Raw genomic sequence first — 19,435 nt, forward strand, 5'->3', positions numbered from 1 at the left:
TCCCCATGCTGCTGTGGGGTTTACCACAGTGATGCTAGGGGTGCACCATGGTCAGCTGCAGTTCCGCCGACGGCCTCCTGAATTTATATGGAGTCAACAAAATGAAGACACTGTAGCTACAAGATGCCCACATATTAGAAACTAACCAGTCAGAGAGCAGCTGTTTTAGTCTATTAAATTAAGGAGAACCGAGATTTAAGCACAACAAATCTGATTTAAAGTGGAAGTCAACCCAAACATCTTTTTTCAAGAGTATGTTCTATGCAGGCCTACTAATTGAAACGGCATTCTGCTAAATATTGCGTTTGTGCAATACCCATTTTTAGCCATCTCTGGGGGCGGCTATTTTGTCACTTCTGTCAACTGAAAATGACATCACAGTTGCTCAGATAACGACCAATCACAGCCCAGCTTCAGAAAACTGTTGAGGTGTGATTGGTTGTTATCTGAGAAACTGATTTCATTTTCAGTCGGCAGAAGTGACAAAATTATAAATTACAGTATTTGTATTACCATAGGTACTATTTAATGTTGGCAAATCCTTAAGTGTCTTACAGGTTGACAAAGTTAACCCATTATGCAATTATGTAGCTTTGTACTGTATAAGGCCTTTTCATAACGTTTCCTGTTTTTCCAGTGTGCTATGTGTTTTAATGATTACACTTCATGATCAAGTTTGACAGATGTTTTATTGCTATCATCTTGTACACAGTTAAGGCAAAAGGTAGGACACTTGAACATTGTGGCTGTTGAGAAATTGTTTTGTAATAATTGGCATTTAAAACAGTTGCAGCAAATGAAACCTTAATGTCAGGCATGGGATACTCCCGGTGGCAACATTCATACCTGATATGTAAAAAATAAATATGTAACTGGTTTGACAGTACAGCTGTGGGTCACAAACATATGTACAAACTAAAATTCACTGGCCCAAGTTCCCTTTTTTAGCATTTTAAAATACACATCTTGGAGACAATTGCTGTGATGCTTCATCCAATGCATCTTAAATAGGCTGCACGTGGGCGTCTGTCGTGATGATGTGCGTGAGTTCAAGGATCCACAAACGACACTGCGATGTAGCGGACGCCGGCTGTGGTGGGAAGACCTTCGTGGTAGTGGGTGAGGCGGCCAGGGTGCAATAGGGCCCAGCCTTTACGCGGTGCCTCCACAGAGCAGTCGTAACGGAGAAACCTGCAGCCGCCACCCTGAGGTCACAGTCACACATTCAGCACTGTGGAACAGTAGTTCCTATGGCATTGGTACATTTGAGCATGTTGTCAATGTCTCAACAGTTAGTGTTATAGATGTCTGCTTTTTCGCCTTACTTTATGCATACAGGCTGGCGGTTTTCTGAAATACAAATCGGATGAATGCAAAAACAGCCTAAGTTTAGTGAAGTTTAGAATTCATTACAGCATTTTCTTATAAAGGGCGTGACCTGTTTGGATTTTTTTGTTTGTTTTTTTGTCAGCAGAGACTACCACGCGCTTATTAGGGTGGAGACCCTATTAATGTAGAAATGCTGTACAGTTTAGTCAATATTTCAAATATGCAGAGCTGGGCATTCCGTTTATATGACGGACCGGTCTGTCTATCCGTATATGACGGACGGCGGTTTTGCTAAGAGTTGATAAATGACGGGTAAAATTTTAAAATAAACAGACTAAGCGTCGTCGGATATATTTAATCTGTCTTTTGTCTGCGGTCCGTATTTAGTCTATTTTTCGTGGTGAGGCTGCAATGGCTATGGCGAGAAGCAATAGTGAGTTGTTGCTTGAGGGACAGATTTGAGTGAGGGATCAAGCTGTGAACAGGTTTTCACGGCGCAGAGAGTCACTGTGAGTCACTCTTTCTGTTCCAGCGTGGAGGGGTGCCAATGAAGTTTGCGGAATCGCTGACTGAAGCCCGTTTAAAATCAGAGGTGGACTGGCCTATCGGCTGTACTATATATTTATATATATCTCTATATCTCTATATTTATATATGCATATATCCCTTATTCTAAATCCCCTTAACAAATTATACACAATAATACACACCTGATGCATCAATTTACCACAGTGATGTCATTGTAAAGTTAAATACAGTGGCACCACAGTGTGAAATCTATTGGCGGTGGGGGCGTTTATTTGTTGAAAATGGATGTGGCACCCGGTAATTCATTGATTAGGAACACAGGCCGCCAACTGAGGCAATACCGTATAATGCAGGATTTTGACTTACAGTAGTATATTCCTTTATCTTACCGGTATCTTTTGTAAAAATACAATCATGCTGCAACACAGTGAAACTACAAAAATATATATATACAGGAATGTAAAGTATTGGAGTTTCAGTACATCATAATTCTAGTATGCAGTATCATAGCTGCTATTAAAACAATTCTGCTTATTAGCCCAGTATATTGAAGATGCAGGGAAATGAGATGGATGCAATGACAACAATATGATTCATGCAAAAGAGAACAAACTTACAAATGCACAAATGTAAAAAATAAAAAATGAATGGGAAAGTGTAAAACACCAGGAATATAGATTGACATGCCAGCCAAAGAATGGTGATCCTTTTTTAATGAAAACAGTCTTGGCTAAGTGTACTACTAGGTAACACTCTACAGCAGGCATTCCCAAACTGGTCAGACTCTGAAGTGGGCGAGTGTGAGTGAGTCTACCGTTTTAAAACTACAAACCCACCATTTATTTATTAAGAGTGGATCGAAAAAGGTTGCAAATGTTGCACAAAGGTTGCAGATCAAATGTTTAAAGCCATCCACTCCACACAAGTCATGTGAAAATGACGTGAGATTAAAATTAGTGTCAATTGAGTTGCATGTCACTTTGAATAAATATAGTGGAATTTAGAGGTGGTTTTTTTTGTTTGATTAAAGCTTAATAGTGCTTTTTGATGAGTTTTGTCTCACTGATTACCCAAGATCGATTGGTTTTGTTTTGCCTTTTCTTTTAAAGTGAAAGTCAAGTCAGAAATTTTCTTTACAATAGTATGTTGTACGTGGGTCCACTAGTCTAAAGACTGTATTCTGGTTAGTATTGCATTTGCGGAATATGAATTAAGCAGCCAAATCCAACCGTTTTTTCAAATCCATCTCAGAGAGCGGCCATTTGCCACTTGCTGTTGACTGCAAATCACAGTGCCTAAGAGCTCAGCTTGCAAATGTCCCATGACTAAACCCAGAAAACAGGTTAGCCGTGACTGGCCATTACCTGAGCAACTGTGATGTCATTTTCAGTCGACAGCAAGTGGCAGTACAAGGCAAAATGGCAGTGCTCTAACATGGATAAACAGGGATATTTTTTTTTCTTGAAGCGGAAGTCAACCCAAACATTTTTTTCTAAAGAAAATGCTCTCAGCAGGCGTTTCTTGAATATAAATTAAGCAGCAAAATGCACTCGTTTTTAGCCATCCCTGGGGGCGGCCATTTTTTCTTCTGTCGACTGAAAATGACATCGCAACTGCTCACAACGACCAATCACAGCTGACCTGTTTTCTGAATCTGAGCCATAATTGGTCGCTGTGAGCAGTTGTGATGTCATTTTCAGTCGACAAAACGACCGCCCCCAGAGATGGCTAAAAACGAGTGAATTAACACTTATTCCACAAACGCAATAGTTATCAGAATGCCCTGTTTCAACTAGTGGGCTTGCATAGAACATATTCTTGAAAAAAAAATGCTTGCGTTGACTTCCACTTTAACTCCTATTCCACAAACACAATATTAATCAGAATGTCATGTTTAGACTAGTGGGGCCGCATAGAACATATAGTAAAGAAACATTTTCACTTGACTTCCATTTTAAACGAGGCAGGGAAGGTTTGCTGTAGAGAAAAGTATTTTGTGCTCTTGGGTGTCCCTGGGCAAAAATTTATTGCATGGCTCCCATTCAATCAATACAAAACGTCTAATCTTATTTTAATCAGTTTTTTCTTCCATCTCCCAAGTGTATTGACAGAAAAAATGTGTTATTTGTCCTACGTTCTGGGACATTTTAACCATAATTGATCAAAGGCTAGGTTCACACTGCAGGTCTTAATGCTCAATTCAGATTTTTTTTAAAAATCCGATTTTTTTGTGTAAGCGTTCATATTACATTATAAATGCGACCTCGGTCTTGTCTACTGTATGAATACATGCGTCGTCAAAGTGGCCTGCATGCGCAGAAGAAGGCACAACGTCACACGTTGTGTTTGCGGAAGTAAATGTGGTCCAGCGTGTCAGGGCATTTATACAGTCAAGCGATTAAGTAGTAGGTAGAAATAAATACAGTATTTGGGGGAAATTATGAGGTGAGGCTTTAATATCTCATTTCATGGAGACGTCACTAACAATGACGTCACGTCCTAACCGTGCGTAAAAAATGAATCTATCTGAGCCGTGGCTGAATTACTAAAATCACCATAAATGTTTATGCTTCATGTTTCAAGTGGGATTAAATTAAAGTAAAATATAAAGTTAATAGTGTTACTCAAAACAACTTTGCAGATTCGATCCCCCCGGGGCCAGTACTCTTCCTCCGCCTGCGCGGAGCGCATCTTGGGCTCCGGATGGCGTCATGTCGGATATATGCGACCTGGCCGTTCAGACCGCGAACGCATTGGAAAAGATCGGATACGTATCCGATCTAGGACCACATATGAAAGCGACCCAGGTTGCATTTGAAAAAATCGGAATTGGGCCGTTCAGACTGTCATAAAAAAAAATCTGATACAGGTCGCATATGGGTAAAAAAAATCCAATCTGGGTCGCATTTGCCTGCGGTGTGAACCTAGCCAAAATGTCCGACTTGTACCAACCTCCGATGCCACTCACCTCGTAATCAGCGCCCCTCTGATTGAGTGCTAAGTTTATAGTGAATGTGGAAGCGTCATGATGTGGCCTCAAAAAGGGCTGCTCATCGGGCTTATATCTAACTACAAAGGCCAAGTCAAAATGAGCCTGCAAACACACATAAGAAAGGAGGAAAGTCATGCAAGCATTCGCATGGAAATTGCTCGAGTGGCCACACCAGGAGAGTGTGTGGGCGTGTGTACGCTGACTGGCGCAACTCTTAATCGACAAAGGCAAGCTTCAAGCCTGCTTCTGCATCCAACATTCAGGCCCACAGATGGAGGAGAAGAAGCAGAGAGTTGTGCAACGACACCCGCATCGTCAGTTCCTGAGGCTTCTATGTCTGCCAGCTCCTCCCCCATTTACCTGATAGTCAACATCTTTGCTGTTGAGAGCAATGTTTATAGTGAATGTGGAGGCGTCATGGTGAGGCTCGAGCAGGGGCTGCTCGTCGGGTTTGTACCTCACCACGAAGTTCAAGGGGGTAGTGCACTGGAAGAAGACATGTTTTGTCAGCACAACAGCAAAGAGGAGGGACCCAAAGAGGCTTGCAAAATTCCGGGAATTTTCAAAATTGGAAACCTTGCATGGGATTAACCGGAATAAGGCAGGGAATTTTCAAAAATCAAGGTTGGTTGGTTTATTACTAAGGAACTTGGAGAAAATATATTTCAGCATAGTGATGATTAGGACAGCCAGAATTCACACAGTTACAATGGTGCTTTGTGTTGACAGCTAAAATACCAAGCTTCAGATTTATTGAACGGGATAAACAGACAAATACAAAACTTTTCACTCTTGAGTACTCGCCAATACCACTAGTAGTTATAAATTTTCAATTCACACAATGACAGATAATTGTGAACAAAGATCTCAGAAAGTCTTTCTGACGCTCGGCCATTCACCGATGTGTCACATGGCCGCAGTCAAGCACCAACTACAGGCAAGGAAGACTTATTCGACGTCAGACTTTATTGGCCTTAAGGGGGGAAAACAACCCAAACATATTTTTTCTAGAATATGTTCTGTGCAAGCCCAAGGCATTCTGATAAATATTGCATTTGTGGAATAAGAGTTAATCCACTCGTTTTTAGTCATCCCTGGGGGCGGCCATTTTGTCACTTCTGTCGACTGAAAATGTAATTTCCGTGTCCTTGTCACTTCTGTCGACTGAAAATGTCATTCTCAGTCGACAGAAGTGACAAAATGGCCGCCCCCTGAGATGGCTAAAAATGAGTGCATTTTGCTCCTTAATTTATATTCCACAAACGCAAAATTAATCACAATGCCGTGTTTCAACTAGTGGGCCTGCTCGGAACATATTCTTGGAAAAAATATGTTTGGGTTGACTTCCGCTTTAAGGGCACACGTCAACAAACAAACACTACAGATAATCTGTGTGACTTTTGTCTTAATTAGCCTTTATAAAACATGTATTTTTCATTACATTTTTGTATTTATATTTTGCAATACAGTGCCATTTTTCTTATTAAAAACATTGAACAAAATTGGATTTTTTGGGTGGATGGTGGTGTGTTATTTGGGTACTCAAAGCGAGACTTGATTGTATGTCGATGAACTTTTACTGTAACTTCTCTTCTCCCATAGCAGTGCAGAGCCAGACTGTGTATCCTTACACTGGTCTTGTATACGGTAGGTTGCATATCATGCCGCCTAGGGCAGTTTACTAGTTCAAAATCCTTACATATCACAACAGATGGGACGAATTCATGTCATTTCAAATCATTTCAGTGGGAAAATTGAGCTTGGTCAAGGACAAATTAAGCTCATGAGTCAAGGTACCACTGTACTTATTTGTCAAGTAACTGCTTTGACTTTGTTTCCAAATATCTGTCCATGATCTGATGCTGAGGGGCAGACACAAGTCCTTATGCCCCACGAATTGTGCCTACTAACAATTTTCCAGTTACAAAGAGTAACCCATGGTTGGTCCACCAGCATTCTTTGTGTCACGCATCTGCCTCTTCTTAGTTTGCAGCTAAAGGTTGTTCAGCTATTTGCCTTCACTGCTGTATGTCTGCCAACTTTTCCTTTACTGTTAATGTTGCAGAGAGTAACAGGTGACACTTTTGACTGCTTTTATGAAAATAAATTGTATTACAGTAAATCAATTGCAGGTTCAAGGATAGCGTTCTGCTATTTCACAGACTTTTCTTGTACAGGCAGTAACTCTACCGTGCTCTTAACTCTTGGTTATATCAGGTGTAATTCCACTATCAACCACTAGAAGGCGGTACACTTATTTAATCTGAGACTGTGTAAATTTAAAAGACCCAAACATGAAGTACAGTAATTCAGCACAGAGGAGTTTTTGTTAAAAGTTGGCGGCTCGGTGGCTCAGTGGGTAGCACCCCAGATTTCGTACACCAGGGCCTAGGAATCAAACCCCGGTCAGAGTGAATGATAGCATCCAGTTGGGTCCCTGGGCAAGACCCTTTAGGCTACTCACCGTCATTTCACCTATTGCAGGTGTGGTCTGGAACATAACCCCCCGCAATGGAGGGAGAAGGCTAAGAGTGATCACAATATTTTCAGCGGAGCTTGCCATTCATATCCTGAAACTAATCTTAAGAACCCCTGCAGTTGGAATGTAATACTCTGGAATCCAAACTGCAACCTTACCGAAATCCAATTTCCGGGGTTTGTGGTCCCACAGCTCCAGCTGTAGCTCACAGGTAGTACTGAACACTTCTTTTCATCTTACATAAATGTCTGAGGTCTTACCTTGGTGTAGTAACCAGGATACATTTGCTCTGTTATCGGCGCAATATACTCCAGTAAAAATTGGTGCCATTCCTTATCAAAGTTGATTTGATTCATGTGGATGTCAATGGTGGGGACATTCTCATAGCCACCCTGGATTCGAGTGTCCTGGCAGTCCAAAAATCATCAGAGAGGAAAGAAGCACTTGTTAGTTATATATAACCAGTTATAATTGATTATTGACTCTTCAGAGAGGGAGAACAAAATGCATTCTACCACCACCCATGATGACAACAAGAGATTCAATTATTGGACAATACAGATAAAGGATGGTGACATTACCATATTACCGCCTCCTGACCACTTCCCAAAGTGTTCCATTTCTTCAACCAGGTGGTTGCAAGCAATATCACTGAAAACTGGAAACCAGTATACATCTGGGCAGGGCTGGGCGACAGAAAGGACAAAGCAAAGTTAAGCCACTGAAAGACTTGTGACCAAAACAACTTCACCACACAGTCAACCGTCGTTCATCACCGGAGATATGTTACTGACCCACCCGCGATGGATGAAAAGGCGCGATACCCTTATCTCGTTTTTCGAAAAAAAGGTAAGGGTAGAGACCATATAAAAAAAAAAAACACAGGGAATTTAAACATATTAAAACACATATTTTAAACACATTGTAAAGGCATTTGAACACTTTTAAAATCTATCAGCAACGGACACATATCCCATCGCCCCACCCCCGCCCCTCCCCAAAAGAAATCATACTGTACTGTGTAACGATTTTAGCAGAGCTGGGCACTTGGCACTTTTTTGGCCTCCGACAGCGACCTGGGTACCCTTCCATTGTCGACCCTCAGGACGGATAGAGGGACGGACAGAAACCCACTTCCGTCTTTGCTTAGTCCGTCCTTTTTAAGAGACTTCTCGTCCTCTGTTCGTCCATCCACAAAATGGGCATCTATCCAGGGCGGACGGTTGGACCGTTCTGTTCCTGGGACAGAATGCCCAGCTCTGGACTTTAGACTATGACTATTGAAAGCAATACCTTAATCAATTACAAAAAATGAATGCTCTATCATGAACTCTGACAACTTCTGTCGGGTTCATCAGTAATCTCTAATAGTCCCCAAAAGAGGACACAACTTGGGAAACAATTTGGATCAGCAGGGGAGTTTGGTTTCTCAAGGAAGATATTTCCACTGATGTCAGACCACTTTAACCAAGGTTGTCCTGGAAACAACCTCGTTTTGACAGTTGCAACAAAGAGACAAATTGCATGGCCAGATTTTGCAACATTGGAAAAAGGTCAATTGATTGTGTGGGTCATCTTAATAATAACAAAACAAAAAGGAGAACTTTTCTAGGAATAGCGAAAAAATGGAGATTAAAACACAGAAAAAAAGAATTTAAAAGGATACTGTATGTTCACAACTCACAGTTTCAATAAATTTTTCTTTCATGATGTGAGTGTAGTTCTCATGAATATAGCGCTCCTGCCAGTCCTGAAATAAACACAAAATATTTTTAAAAAGGACAGAGTCACTGCTGCTGTTCTGCCATAGTTTCATCTTGTATAATTGTTTTGGAATGGACTATTATGAAATATGTTTAACTTTAATTATGCACATTTGAACATGCCACAAATATCTATAGATTTTTATGGACGTTTTTCTGGCAATATACAAACAGTCAAAAACTTTAATTCATTTCCAAAGGTAATAAAACTGTACAGTATACTCCTATCACTATCTGTTGATGGATTCTCACCTCTGGATTTTCAAAGATCTGCCACAGATCATTATGCAGATGACTGGTCTGATAGTTGTCTGTTGACAGGATGCGTCCAAAAGTATCCATGTTGGTTACATACATGAAGACTCCCTGAGAAGAAAGGCAAGGCAATTTATGTTCCGAATGCAATTCATAAAGATGCTCGGGCTGGGCAATATGGCATACAAATAAAATCTTGGATATTTCACAAATATTTGATTTGCAATTTGGATCAATCTTTTTGGATTAATATCAGGGCAGGTGAAAACAAATAAAATATTTCAAGAAGCTAAATATTGCTCTTAGTTACCTTGCTTCGGACATGTTGGCAGAAAGCCATGTCAGGGTCCATGGAATTTGAATGAAATAGATCATCGTCTGAGAGCTCTGAACGGAGGAGGCTGGCCTTCATCAAGTACACGCTGGTTACATACGGAACGTTCCATATTCCCCTGCAAATATGAGCGCCATACCATTGACAGCACATACCAACTTGATCATCAGAAAAATGAACTTCATCAACAATCAAGCATCTTACACCCTGCGTCCTTGTACAAGGTCCACGTAGTCCTCAGACCTGGCATAGTAGCCTTCTGCGCTCAGGGATCCCCAGAAGTTGCTCCAAAGTCGGCCAGTTCGCGTCAACAATGGTGCCACGATCGGCCTAACGAGCATTTGAGATAGTGTTATAATAATAGAGTCTTCCAACACCATCACTCTAACTAAATATATAACAGTTTAAAAAAATATTGCATATATAGTGAGGTGATCATTATTGATTTTCGAGAAATATACTTGCAGGTTTTGTTCAATGAGAATTTTAAGTGTGTTCTCATTCTTCAAAGCAACGTCAATGTCCAAGTTGAAAAAATAGTCACAGTCCTTCTGCTTCCTGCACATATCACTGAAATACAGAGGGAAAAAAAGGTCCAGTTTTTCCCACGTCACTTTGCATACACCAGCAATAATTACACCGGTCAACACATTTTCACAAAACTATTTAAGCAGAGATGCAAGTAAACTTAGCTAGATGATTTTTTTTTCTGCTGATTCCGAATCTGTCCTAATTTTTTCTTTAGCACATCTGTAATAATAATAATAATAATAATAATAATAATAATAATAATAATAATGCATAATACATAATCTAGTAATATATTTAGTAATATCTACGAATTTAGGGTTAGGTTCAGCAACAGGTGGATTTTTTTTCTGAAATGCCATCACTGTAAGTGACAAAATCCATATTGTGCAAGTTTTATAGGTCAAACTTAAAAACAAAAATTAAAAATATGTCAACAACCTGATGTGTTAGAAAAAAAAGTAAAGACTTTTTTTTTTTAAACCAGTGTCAAATATACATTTTGGCACACATAGCCATCTCTGATTAAAACTTGCTGTTGACCAGCGTTATCGGGAATTGGGGGACTCACAAGCCCATGTTGCGTGCAGCTGTGCCATCCATCTCCTCTTCGGGCCCAATGAATTTGACATCCAGATAAAGACTTCCATGGTCCTGCAGGAAAGAGCTGACCTCACGCTCATGATGAGGTTCCTTGAGCAGAAAAATGAAATGTGAAAGATTGTAGAAGTATAGAGCGGGTGGCACAATTTTGAGTTATTACAATTTGGAATGGATATGATGCAAAATGTTATTCATTCTTCCTTTTGGAAATGTGATCGTAGTCCCAAAAATGTATGGTGTATCAAACTAAAGCAAAATTGATTGCTTATTGAAAATAGGAATTGAGCAACTTGGTTCCTTTACAAACAGTAAAATGACTAGAAAGCTGGTTTAATTGGTCCTCCCAGCAGTCAGACATTTTTGCAAAATGTTGACTTCCATGTGATGGCCAGAAACATGAGCGAGCAATATGTAAATGTCATATATTCTGAGACTAAGATATAAAAATACACTTTAATATCCCGAAAAGGGATATTAGCCAGAGCTTTATTCTCTTTTAAGATTTCCAGGAGTTTTCAATGATTCATGATTGAACACAACTGTTACCAATCCTCCTCTGCAGCAAAGTGACTGACTGATAAAAGATCAGGTAAAATTGGTGCATTAATCTGTGTCCTGTTACCTTGTTGTAAATGAAGAGCTTGAGTCTATTCTTGGGATACTGAAGCTTCAGCAGGCGTTCAAAAAACACGGTGACAAATGGGGTGGGCTGCTGAATGAAGACAGCAATCACCACCAAAGGATGTTCATTTTCCTGATGGGGAGAAAAAAACAATGTTGAGTGACAGGAGAAGGTGTTTGTTTATTGCAAACTCACAACATTATAATTCTCAAGATTTAATTGGTAACACGTTGGAAGAGAATGTTGCCTTTCAGTTGATATGACGGGCAAAAACCTGTGGCCAACCTTAAGGTTCCTGAGTGGGAGTAGATCATCATGACACAGTGTGCAGCCCATCTCAAATGTCCACGCGTTTGGTATGTAGTTTCCAAGGTAGTTGAGCTGAAGCTGGAAAGCAAAGTCTTGTTTTAAGCTATCTCTGTTAACGTACAGTATGCCACATCACTTATCACACAGATGAATAGGATTTTTGACAGGAGAATGATGTTTAGTAAATGTTTGGTAATCTTGGGGACATTGAGAAAGTGACCAAAAACATTTGCCTTTTTAAGGCTTAAGTCAAAACAACATATTTTGCAGCTAATCGCATTGAGTATAACAAAAAGCACTATTACGGTAATATAGTCTTAGAAATTGATATCTAACTGTAAACATGGCTGCTAGTAAATACATCCCAATGTTTTATTTTGATATAATATACTACCTGCATTATAATCCCACTGAAGAGAACAGAAATGAACTGTTCCACTTGAAAATAAACGATCCCAGATCGTATCGCAGGCCATGTATCGAGATACGTATCAAATCTTTCACTGGAGAGATGCACACCCGTAGCATGTCCTGTTTTGACATTAACATTATTTACAGTTCCACACACATGCAAAACCTTATCAGCGCTACAGGTACCATACAATATCATAATTTTTTGAATGAATGAAAGAAGATTTTTTTATCGATGATCAAACTGCCGTTTTCCTGTTTGCGTCTTTGGAAGTGTTTGCCATGTCATTGTTCTGAATTATATGAGGACTTGTAGTTGGTACCTTGGTCGGTCCATTCCCGTGGATGATGACAGGTAGCGTATCGTACAACAAATTTCTGGCACGCACGCGCCCTTCCTCAAATTTTAGCACCACTTCGTCTAGAAACACAATACACACGTAAAGTACAATCACATAACATTTACTTGTGAATCTTATCCATATACTGCTTTGTGTTTGGGATGGGCTCAGGTAGATTGTTCATGCTAAGGGAGTTGAAAGTCCTGTTTCCATGAGGGTGGCAGACAGTACAGTTTGATTCAGTTGGATGTTGAAAATAGGAGCTTTATCATCTCCGCCTCACGTAGAACTAACAAATTCCTTACTTGGGAAAAAAAATGCAGCAGAAACTGCGGAGCACAGCACATGCTTTTTCATGCAGTCCCTGACTGGTAAACACTGAAATGTATATAAGTCTTACTCCGAAATTAGTGAGTAATAGGTTGATGAATATGATTTTGTGATTCAACCGTTGATGATGTAAACCTTTAAGGTGACAGCCACCATTCAAAATGATCAAGGCTCTTGCATCAACATCTTGACTGTGAATGTTGCCAGAGAACCACATGCTGTTGACAAATTCACCTAACTTTCCAAACTAAACAGTTTTGCTGCTCTTGTAGTCAGTCGAAGTTTGAAATAAGCCAGTAAATGTATAGTTACGTCAGTGACTTAGAGCAGTGTTTTTCAAACACTGCGCCGCGTCACACTGCAGCACACAGGTACCATCACGGCTCAGTTTTAGCAAACATGTGTAATTGCATGAAGTACAGTCATAAAAAGTCATGTATTGGCTGTTTGTTTCACATTCTAAAGGACACAACTGAGAAAGGCAGTAAAAAGAAAAGGTGTTATTGGAAGGGTGCACATTTTTAGCCCAGCAGCTGTATCCAGTCAACAGCACAGTGTATCGCACACAGTAATGTCAACTAGGTTAAAATAGGTTTGACCGCAGTTAGACAATAAAAGTCATTTCACTCACCAAGAGCTCCATGAAGGTTCTGAAACAATCTGCATTTGCTGTCCAGTGTGATATTTATGGATTTCTAAAAGAGTCAAAGATGTTTTACTCATTAATATGTGATAATATCAAACGACAAAGGACACAAAAGGAAGAAAAGAGTAGCAGAACATATCTTACTCTTTTCTCAGGATTGATATAGATCTTGGTGAAAAACAGCTGATCACTGTCACCGTCTTCTCCCGCCCACTCAGCAACCATTTCCTTGATGTTGGGAAGGTAGCCAATAAAGCCTGAGGGTAACAATAAACTAGTGTAAAGAGGCGCCCTAACTTGCTGTGTGCCACATACAAGCAGCTTTGAAACTGCTGGGGCTCATTACCATTGCAACGTTTGCTTTTTCTGTACTCATAAAACGTTTTTTGTTCTACAAAGAAACCTACTCTCCAGCTGTGAAATACACCACATGACGTGTTGTAACTTTCTGCTAAAACAGTCATCTTAGCTCAGACCGAAATCTTAAACAAGTGATTGATAATCCAAAATGTTTTCCTATGAATAAAATGGGAAGCATACCCCCTGAGCCAAGGAACCTGTTGCCCTCCCGGACTCGTGGATATTTGTCTTCCAAGTGTCTGTCAGGCCAGATCAAGGTCTCAGAGGAGAACACCACTTTGTGTTTGGCCTGCCCAAATTTCTTTAGCAGCTCTTTAGGACCTGATGCGAAAATCACATCATAGCTGCGGAACACAAGAAGGAAAGTTACAAGATAATACTGACACAGCTGTGGTGCAAGCCAGTGACCAACCCATGCAAAAAAAGAAGGTTGTTTTCACTATTTTCTCCTTCGCTGAGGTTACCGTGACAACAATACAAGCAGAATGCAGAATACAGTGGAAGCTCTACTTGAATATCAAGTTCAATTTGGAATTCAACCCAAATTTCCATTTACTTCCTCCTGCCTCCGCGTAGGAGGAAGTAAATGGAAATTGATTGCCTATTTATTTTAAATTAAAGACACATTACCTGTCAATAAAAAGAATGATTTTATCCTCATCTTTCATTGCCTCGAGGGCATCTTTAAGAATTCGCACTTTCTGACCTCCCCCAGGGGACAAGCAGTCACCTCCTTTCCATTTTTGACCCCGACCAAGAACCTGTAAACAAACAATGGCAATCAATTGTATTTATAGCGCGTTCTACATCACATGAAGACAGTCAACTTTTATTTCCTCCAACTAGGAGATAATGTCTCTTTAGTCACTGATGGTGTAGTACTTCATACGGAAGACTGTGGGTTCGATTCACACATTTTGACTGTAAGTGTGAATAAAACTGTGCAGTTGTTTGAAAATGGGTGAACGGGTGGATGGACTGATGGCTTTATTCGTCTACAGTGCTACTTTCAGTTTGCAGTTTTGGATAGTTTGCATGATGGATCCATATTCCTACAAGTATGTTTATTCATTTTTTGTGACAATCCGCACATGTAATCCTCTATGATTAGCATGTAAATTGTGGTATGTAGTGTCATGCCACTCCGAATTTCATCCTGAACAGTTCCAAAATGCACATTTGGAAATGGCAAACGGTAAATATGATTTCCATGTTCTGCCCTGCTAAAAAAAACAACATAGGTGTTTTTGTTTTTCCGTGCTGGTCATGTTGGTGTTAGCAGCAAGAGCAAAATAGCAGCAGCAGCAGCAAAACAAAAACGTCAAGATTCAGACAGTTGGCAATCCGCTCTACCAACTGAGCCAAATCAGCCCAGCAACACCGACATGCTGTTGTTGCCCTGAAGGTGGCTGACTATCTTTATCTCAAACCTCATTGATTTTACAGGTGACAAATGTTTGTAATCATAAAATTGAACAGTTTTTATTCAAACAAATTGAAACACATAATCATATTGAAACAAAAATGAGAGAACATGCAAACTCCACACAGGAAGGCCAGAGCCACCATGCTGCCATATGAGAAAACAAATAATGATGAATAAATACAGTATACAATGCTCAATTTGGAATTCCCTACCTTGACAGTGTAATTAAAATGTTTTGCTGATCTCATGAAACGTTTGAAGCCATCGGTCTCCTTAGTTGCGACGGTCACAACTACAATTTTATCTGCAAGATAGCATTCAAGAGGAATTCAGTCAGGAATTCATTGTAGCATCTTAAGATGGCACTCACATTCCAAGTGGCTTTTCGTATCAGCAGGATTAAAAATGTAGTGAAAAGTCTGATGACACCACTGGGGATGAACTTGGACAATGTTTGAGTTGGTGAAGGATGAGAGCAAACTAATCACAGTCATGGACAAGTCCTTGTATTCTCTCCATCACACTCATGTGGAGATCTTTCTCCTATACACATCAAGAGGTTTACAGAATGTCACTTTCAATACTGTATAGTGCAGTCTCAATATTATTTATCTCATTCATTAAAAGCATCTTTCCTTATGGTCAATGGTCAAATCCAAGCAGATTTCTTTCGATGGAGTTGAAGTTAGGCTACAGCTGGCATTTCCAAGACATTTTAAGAAACATAGCAATGGCGGACTGAGCTAACCTCCATGGTCCTGATGGAAGATCCAATGATAATAGAATGTGCAAAGATTTCCTGTATGATTTGCGAATACCTGATTTAATCCACCTTGCCCTTCACATGTTGCTGGTTTTAAAGCATTTCAGGAGCATCACTGAGTCATTGCCCTGCTTCACTGCAAGCAGGGAGGGTCAAATTTCAGATCAATCATCTTCCCCCTCCAGACGTGACCTTAATCTATTGTACAGTGTAAGTTCCAGGCTTTTTTTGGTCAGACAACAGTACAGTATCACCATATTTTGGTGGCTTATTCATTTTAGCATACTCTTGTTACTTTTCTTGTTATGGTGGGTCTGTTGTACGTCTTGGAGCTGGTGCATTGAGACCTTCACTGTTAGTATGAGTCTTACAATCTGAAATTTCACTACTTGCTCCCGCAAAGCCTCACAAATCGAGTGTAAGGCGTCAAGTATGTTGATACTTAGAATCAAATTTGTTCATGACTCATTCAGTGGGCTTCCTTTTTGCCATGGAAAAATATCTAGAGTGATCTGAAAAATACCTAATACTATACTGGCAAAAAAGGTGTCAAAAGTGCTCACACTCTGTACTTAAGTAAGTATGGATACTTTTGTAAAAAAATATATTTTTTGAAGTAGAAGTACTACAGATGCACCAGTTTGACACATACTTCTGAAATAATAAATATGCTATTCATCTAGAGTGAACTATGGGCACAACAACAGCCACACAAACAACAGTAATAGTCCCATTTCTATAAATATAAACCATAACAGTTGAGCTTTTCAGAACAGGCTCAAGGACTACTCAAGTGGTCCTGTGGGGGCTACTTGGTGCCCGCGGGCATCAACATGTTGAGCGCCTATCAGAAGGAAAAGGCTTAACATCCATAAAATCCAAAATATTGGGGTGATTTCTTATATTTTTAGAGGTAAAGGTAAGGGACATAAGTAGCGATGTCCACATAAATTCTTCGTTTGATTGACTGCAGTCTTAACTGCGTTAAGCTTTTTTTTTATACGTGAGCGTTTTAGACTGTCCCAAGGTTGTACATTTTTTCAAAGAAATGTATCCTACAGTGGGGGTTGAATGTTCTGATTGCATCTGTATCAAGCTACCATGGCTTCAAACTTCACGCAAGACGTAATTGATAGTTGTTGTTGTTGTTGTTGTTGTTGTTGATGATGTTGTGCGTCTCTAGCAGTCAGCAGGACCAGTGATAGGAACGCTGTCTCTATTCCAGGCACCATGCTCGTTTTTGTGTAATTCACTCTTAAGCTTCCACCGGTTGTTCTTCTCCATGCTAACGTTCCATCCCATGGGAAAGTGAGGCGGAAACAAACAAGAACAGCCCTGTCCACGTCAGCGGCAGGGTCGGAACCCAGTGACTTTTTTTAGGCGGGGGTCACCACAAACATATAGAATTCCCTAATTTACTGTCAAAACCTTTTCCCCCCACCTGGCCATGGCTATTTAATCAACAAAATGTCAGCAAATTCCTCCGCAAACTAACGCGAGCAGCACGAGGAAGGAGATAACGCTTGTTATGTATGAGTAGTATATCGCCTATCGAGTTTGACGTGGTGGCTTCATGTATGACGCCATTTGCCACTTATAAGAGTGTAACTAACACGGGCAAGCCAGCTGCGGAGCACCGTTTTCTTCTGTCTTACCTTCTCGTGGTTGCTGCTCGTCACAGTCCCGCAAAGGAAGGAATGTGCAGATAAGAAGGACAGGGAACAACACCGGCCAAAGTTTCATGATCAAATTAGACGCTTGCTTGCTTGCTTGCTTAAGCGGATGAAGTGTGGAAGGAGTGCGGAATCACTTTCCCTGCTGACCCGGCTATGCAATGGGAGAACCACAGTCCCCCCCCCCCCCCCCCCTCTCTCTCTCTCTCTCTCTCTCTCTCTCTCTCTCTCTCTCTCTCGGGCAATCTCTCTCACTCTGAGACACTCTCTCTCAAATCTCCTTCAAATGTTTGAGAACATGCAAACCAGAACCACGCAGATTCATGCTGCGTGGACCGTCATAACCCAAGGTGTGTCTGAGATTCTACACAGGCATGCTATATTGACAAGCTGTGATTTGATTCAACACCCGTAGCCGTGGGTAATCGACAGTCAGTGTCAGCCCTCAGCCCAGCTGTTCTGTAAACGTGAGTTCCTGCACGCAGAGGCTGAGTGTGGGCTGGACAGTTAGAGCGCTACAACACATGGATTTCTTCCACCGGCTCGGGGGGAAAAGTCGTAAATTCGAAGTGTCGCAATGTCCGTTTTTTTTTATTCCACAAGATTCCGTTTTGATGTAAAACAGTTTATTTATTCATTCATTTGTTCATTTATTCATTTATTTATTTATTTATTTATTTATTTATTTATTTACTTATTTATTATTTGCCAGATGTGATGCCAAACGAGCTTTGAAATGTTGTCTCCGCACCAACTTCCACAGACGTAACAGAGACATACAGTATAATATTGTTCTTTGAGGTGATTTTTTAATATGCACGATATCCTTTAAAGGTGCCTTTAATTTGACTTTCTCTATTTTTTATGCACATGTCCAAGTGCTCAATATTTCAATACGTTTTGCCGTTCTCTAACAAAAAAATGAATGCCAAAATTCACAATGTGTTATGATCCATGAAAATGTCCAAGGGTGTCCACTTCTAAGCCTTTCTGTGACTTTTACAGTCTCTCTGCAACATCTCTGTTGCAAGTTCGTGTCACAGAGTTACTTTTGTACTGGAGTGATTCCACTTGTTTAGACATAATGGCTTAACAGCGCCCCTCTCTGCCATGCGGTGGATATAAATAGCTGGGTGTGTCGCAACTCGCAATTGCCGCCAGTCCATTTGTGTCGCGGCCAAGGTGAGTTCGGTGCCACTGTGCATTTGTTAATAGACATTTAGCCACAAAAGCCAATTTAACAATTTACACCTTAGCGTGCCGATAAGGCTTTCTGGAACTGACCAGAGCACGTTGTGTGTTTTATACAGGTACATTTTTATTGTATTTCTTTTATTTTACATTTTGTATGAATGTATAACAATCCGGGCGGCACGGTGGTCGACTGGTTAGCGCGTCCGCCTCACAGTTCAGAGGTTGTGGGTTCGATCCCGGCCCCGGCCTCCCTGTGTGGAGTTTGCATGTTCTCCCCGTGCCTGCGTGGGTTTTCTCCGGGTACTCCGGTTTCCTCCCACATTCCAAAAACATGCATGGTAAGTTGATTGGACTCTCTAAATTGCCCCTAGGTGTGATTGTGAGTGCAGATGTTTGTCTCTGTGTGCCCTGCGATTGGCTGGCAACCAGTTCAGGGTGTACCCTGCCTACTGCCCAAAGACAGCTGGGATAGGCTTCAGCACGCCCTGCGACCCTTGTGAGGATAAGCGGTATCGATAATGGATGGATGAATGTATAACAATCAATTTG

At 40.6% G+C, this 19,435-nt stretch overlaps 1 protein-coding gene across 3 annotated transcripts; it reads right to left on the reverse strand.

Annotated features, from left to right (window-relative positions):
• Window positions 1-670: 670 nt before the first annotated feature.
• On the reverse strand, window positions 671-17,873 carry plod1a (procollagen-lysine, 2-oxoglutarate 5-dioxygenase 1a). Of its 3 annotated transcripts, XM_086024736.1 has the most exons (20): window positions 17,675-17,873; window positions 15,469-15,560; window positions 14,461-14,591; window positions 14,011-14,174; window positions 13,615-13,727; window positions 13,456-13,519; window positions 12,477-12,574; window positions 11,719-11,820; window positions 11,434-11,565; window positions 10,780-10,901; window positions 10,146-10,250; window positions 9,885-10,010; window positions 9,657-9,798; window positions 9,344-9,457; window positions 9,013-9,078; window positions 7,910-8,014; window positions 7,589-7,735; window positions 5,210-5,335; window positions 4,826-4,951; window positions 671-1,205 (listed from the first exon to the last, which is right to left on the reverse strand). In XM_086024736.1, exons 1-20 carry the CDS (start codon window positions 17,760-17,762, stop codon window positions 1,050-1,052), a joined length of 2,319 nt encoding a protein of 772 aa, XP_085880862.1. In that variant the 5' UTR covers window positions 17,763-17,873; the 3' UTR covers window positions 671-1,049. The 3 variants fall into 3 exon arrangements, with proteins under 3 accessions (XP_085880862.1, XP_085880871.1, XP_085880881.1); XM_086024745.1 differs by lacking the exon at window positions 5,210-5,335; XM_086024755.1 differs by lacking the exon at window positions 4,826-4,951.
• Window positions 17,874-19,435: the final 1,562 nt, after the last annotated feature.

The sequence above is a fragment of the Filicampus tigris genome, chromosome 1 (assembly GCF_054856515.1).
Source record: "Filicampus tigris isolate MCC_2025a chromosome 1, RoL_Ftig_1.0, whole genome shotgun sequence".
NCBI classification, from domain to species: Eukaryota; Metazoa; Chordata; class Actinopteri; order Syngnathiformes; family Syngnathidae; genus Filicampus; species Filicampus tigris.

Excerpts from the sequence above, each read along its gene's own strand:
- plod1a (XM_086024736.1), bottom strand. The coding sequence starts at position 17,762 with ATGAAACTTTGGCCGGTGTTGTTCCCTGTCCTTCTTATCTGCACATTC. Across the intron at positions 13,520-13,614 it reads ATATCAATCCTGAGAAAAGA|AAATCCATAAATATCACACT; the intron begins GTAAGATATGTT and ends TGACTCTTTTAG. Across the intron at positions 5,336-7,588 it reads ATCCTGGTTACTACACCAAG|TGCACTACCCCCTTGAACTT; the intron begins GTAAGACCTCAG and ends GTCTTCTTCCAG.